The sequence below is a fragment of the Austrofundulus limnaeus genome, unplaced genomic scaffold (genome assembly GCF_001266775.1).
Source record: "Austrofundulus limnaeus strain Quisiro unplaced genomic scaffold, Austrofundulus_limnaeus-1.0 Scaffold621, whole genome shotgun sequence".
Lineage (NCBI taxonomy): Eukaryota > Metazoa > Chordata > Actinopteri > Cyprinodontiformes > Rivulidae > Austrofundulus > Austrofundulus limnaeus.
In genome coordinates this window covers 325,790-328,962 of record NW_013953023.1, presented here as the reverse complement: position 1 = coordinate 328,962, position 3,173 = coordinate 325,790, and the positions used below count along the sequence as shown (strand labels likewise).

General features: G+C 34.1%; 1 protein-coding gene across 1 annotated transcript; it reads left to right on the top strand.

The window, feature by feature from the left end:
• Positions 1–681: 681 nt before the first annotated feature.
• On the top strand, positions 682–927 carry mtfmt (mitochondrial methionyl-tRNA formyltransferase; the record flags this gene model as incomplete). The annotated part of the gene is given in 1 exon segment (XM_014027174.1): positions 682–927. A coding segment is annotated over 1 exon segment (144 nt), but the record flags the coding sequence as incomplete, so codon positions are not given.
• Positions 928–3,173: the final 2,246 nt, after the last annotated feature.

Here is a 3,173-nt window from a genome sequence, read left to right as displayed (position 1 = left end):
TGGACATGTGGAAAAATGGACATGTGGAAAGATGGACATGTGGACATGTGGAAAGATGGACATGTGGAAAAATGGACATGTGGAAAGATGGACATGTGGACATGTGGAAAGATGGACATGTGGACACGTGAACATGTGGAAAAATGGACAGGTGGAAAGATGGACATGTGGACATGTGGAAAGATGGACAGGTGGAAAGGTGGACAGTGAACAGGTGGACAGATGGACATGTGGACAGATGGACAGGTGGACAGATGGACATGTGGACAGGTAGACAGGTGAACATGTGGACAGATAGACAGGTGGACATGTGGAAAGATGGACATGTGGACNTTTACTATGTACACAAAGGTTACTATGTACACAAATTTTACTATGTACACAAAGGTTACTATATACACAAAGTTTACTATGTACACAAAGGTTACTATGTACACAAAGTGTACTATGTACACAAAGTTTACTATGTACACAAAGTGTACTATGTACACAAAGTTTACTATGTACACAAAGTGTACTATGTACACAAAGTTTACTATGTACACAAAGTGTACTATGTACACAAAGTTTACTANGGTGGACAGTGGACATGTGGACATGTGGACAGGTGGACAGGTGCGGTCAAACTGTCCCTGACTGTAAAACCAGTCAGCTGATCTGTTTGTTTTGTTCTGGTTTCAGGACGGTTGGGTCGGCTTCAGGACTGTGGTTCTGAACAAACAACTGACAGCAGCTGATTTTCATAACGGATATTTACATCAGATACAGAAGAGCTCAGCCAATCAGAGCTCAGGACAGTTCGTCAGTAAAAAAAGGAAAAACTGAGGAGAATAAAAAGATAAACTGACAGAAAATATTGTTTGATAAAAACCTGTTTTTACACATTTATTGTATTTATATTTGTAAACAATAAACAAGATTAAAACTGTTGAACTGCTCAGAGATTTTTATATTCATTTGTTATTTAATAGAAATAAAATGTGATCTATTAAACTGATATGTCACTAACCAGATATTTTTACAGTGTTTGAATCTTTAAACCCAGCTAACATATAACTGACATTAAACATGTCAATGTTGGTGAAATAATGTCAGTTTAAGGAAAAACATTCATTCAACATTAAATCAGTGTTGAGCAGCCGACAGTTAAATGGTGTTAACTCACTACACTCAGCTGTACGACTAATCAACATTATTTTTCACAAACATGACTAAAATCATTTTACTTAAATATTTCAGCTGAAAAACATTCTTGTTCAAACGTCCGATCAGTGCTGATTAATTAACTGTTGAAAAGTGTCGACACATGAAGAATGGTGCAGTGTTGAAAGCTCAACTCTGAATCTGATGTTTGAGTTTATGTCCACTCAGAAAACAAAATAAATTAAGTCAATGTTGAATTATGGTCTAAAAAGTGTTTGGTTAAGATTGATGATTGATGGTGAATCAACTGTCAATCATCCAACTGTAACCAAATAATCAGTGTTGAAAAGATGTTATTGAATCAGTGTTTCATGGTTGAATTTAATGATTGAAATCATGTCTGATGATTAGACTGATTAGACTCTAATCAGTGTTGATTAATCAGTGTTGATTCAACACTGATTAATCAGTGTTGAATCAACACTGATTAGAGTCTAATCAATCAGTGTTGAATCAACACTGATTAATCAACACTGATTAATCAGTGTTGATTAATCAGTGTTGATTCAACACTGATTAGAGTCTAATCAGTGTTGATTAATCAGTGTTGATTCAACACTGATTAGAGTCTAATCAGTGTTGAATCAACACTGATTAATCAGTGTTGATTAATCAGTGTTGATTCAACACTGATTAATCACTGATTAATCAGTGTTGAATCAACACTGATTAATCAACACTGATTAATCAACACTGATTAATCAGTGTTGATTAATCAGTGTTGATTCAACACTGATTAATCACTGATTAATCAGTGTTGATTCAACACTGATAAAGTATCATTTATGGTTGAAAAACTAACATTGTTTCAACAAGTAAGTCATCGATCAGTTTTTGTATCATTTCAACCTGGATTCAGTTTCATGTCGGAGCAGATTTCAGTGTTGATTCTCAGGTTTTACTGGTTCAGGGTTCTGACACCAGTCTGACACCAGTCTGACACCAGTCTGACACCAGTCTGACACCAGTCTGACACCAGTCTGACACCAGTCTGGTTGTGTTGGACGACCACTGAGTTTAGTTTGGATTTTCTAAATCTGATCAACTTTAAAATAAAACATCAGTTTCGTGTCATATTTCTGAACAGAGGTGAACTTGGCAACAATAATTAATACTGATTARATTTTTCAAATGTAATCATGGAAATTTTAAAACATATGATTAAATCCTGCATTTTAACATAATTTATAAACAGTATATAGAAGAATGCTCACACAGACACAGGTGTTCAGATCCAGGTGAACTATGTGGGGACTGTTTGCCACTAAATACATTTAATTAATTGTTTTATTTCTCATAAAGTGATAGCGTGCAGTTTTCAGTTCATAAAAATGATTTCACATAAATAAARAAAGAGTCATAATTTAAATACACATTCTGTTTATTACTTTAAACAGGTAAATGTCAGTAGTGGAAAAATATCAGTTCTGTAGAAAAAATGATCTGTTAATTTTACAGAAAATATTCATAGAAACTTCTTTACATTTGAGACTTGATGATTTTTATTCAAAGATAAACATTTTTCTGTTGACAGAAAACAGCTGACTGAAGAATAAATCTGTGACGGTGAGTTTATTTTTGTCTCCACTGGGAAATTCTGTCATGTGTCATGATTGCTTTCAGCCTGAGAAAGACAAGATTCATTTTCTCTTCAGTTTTTATTTTTATTTAAACGTAGTTTTTAAATGACGTTAAGATTCTGAGGGTAAAAATAAAATTCATTAGAAAAACACTCCAGAGGTTTTCAGACCAACCACAGAAACACGAAACAAATCAGAAACACTAAGTGTCTTTTGCTCCAGACAGCCTGATGAATGAATGAATGAATGAATGAATGGATGAATGAATGAATGAATGAATGAATGGATGAATGAATGAACGAATGAATGAATGAACGAATGAATGGATGAATGGATGAATGAATGAATGGATGAATGAATGAACGAATGAATGAATGAACGAATGAATGG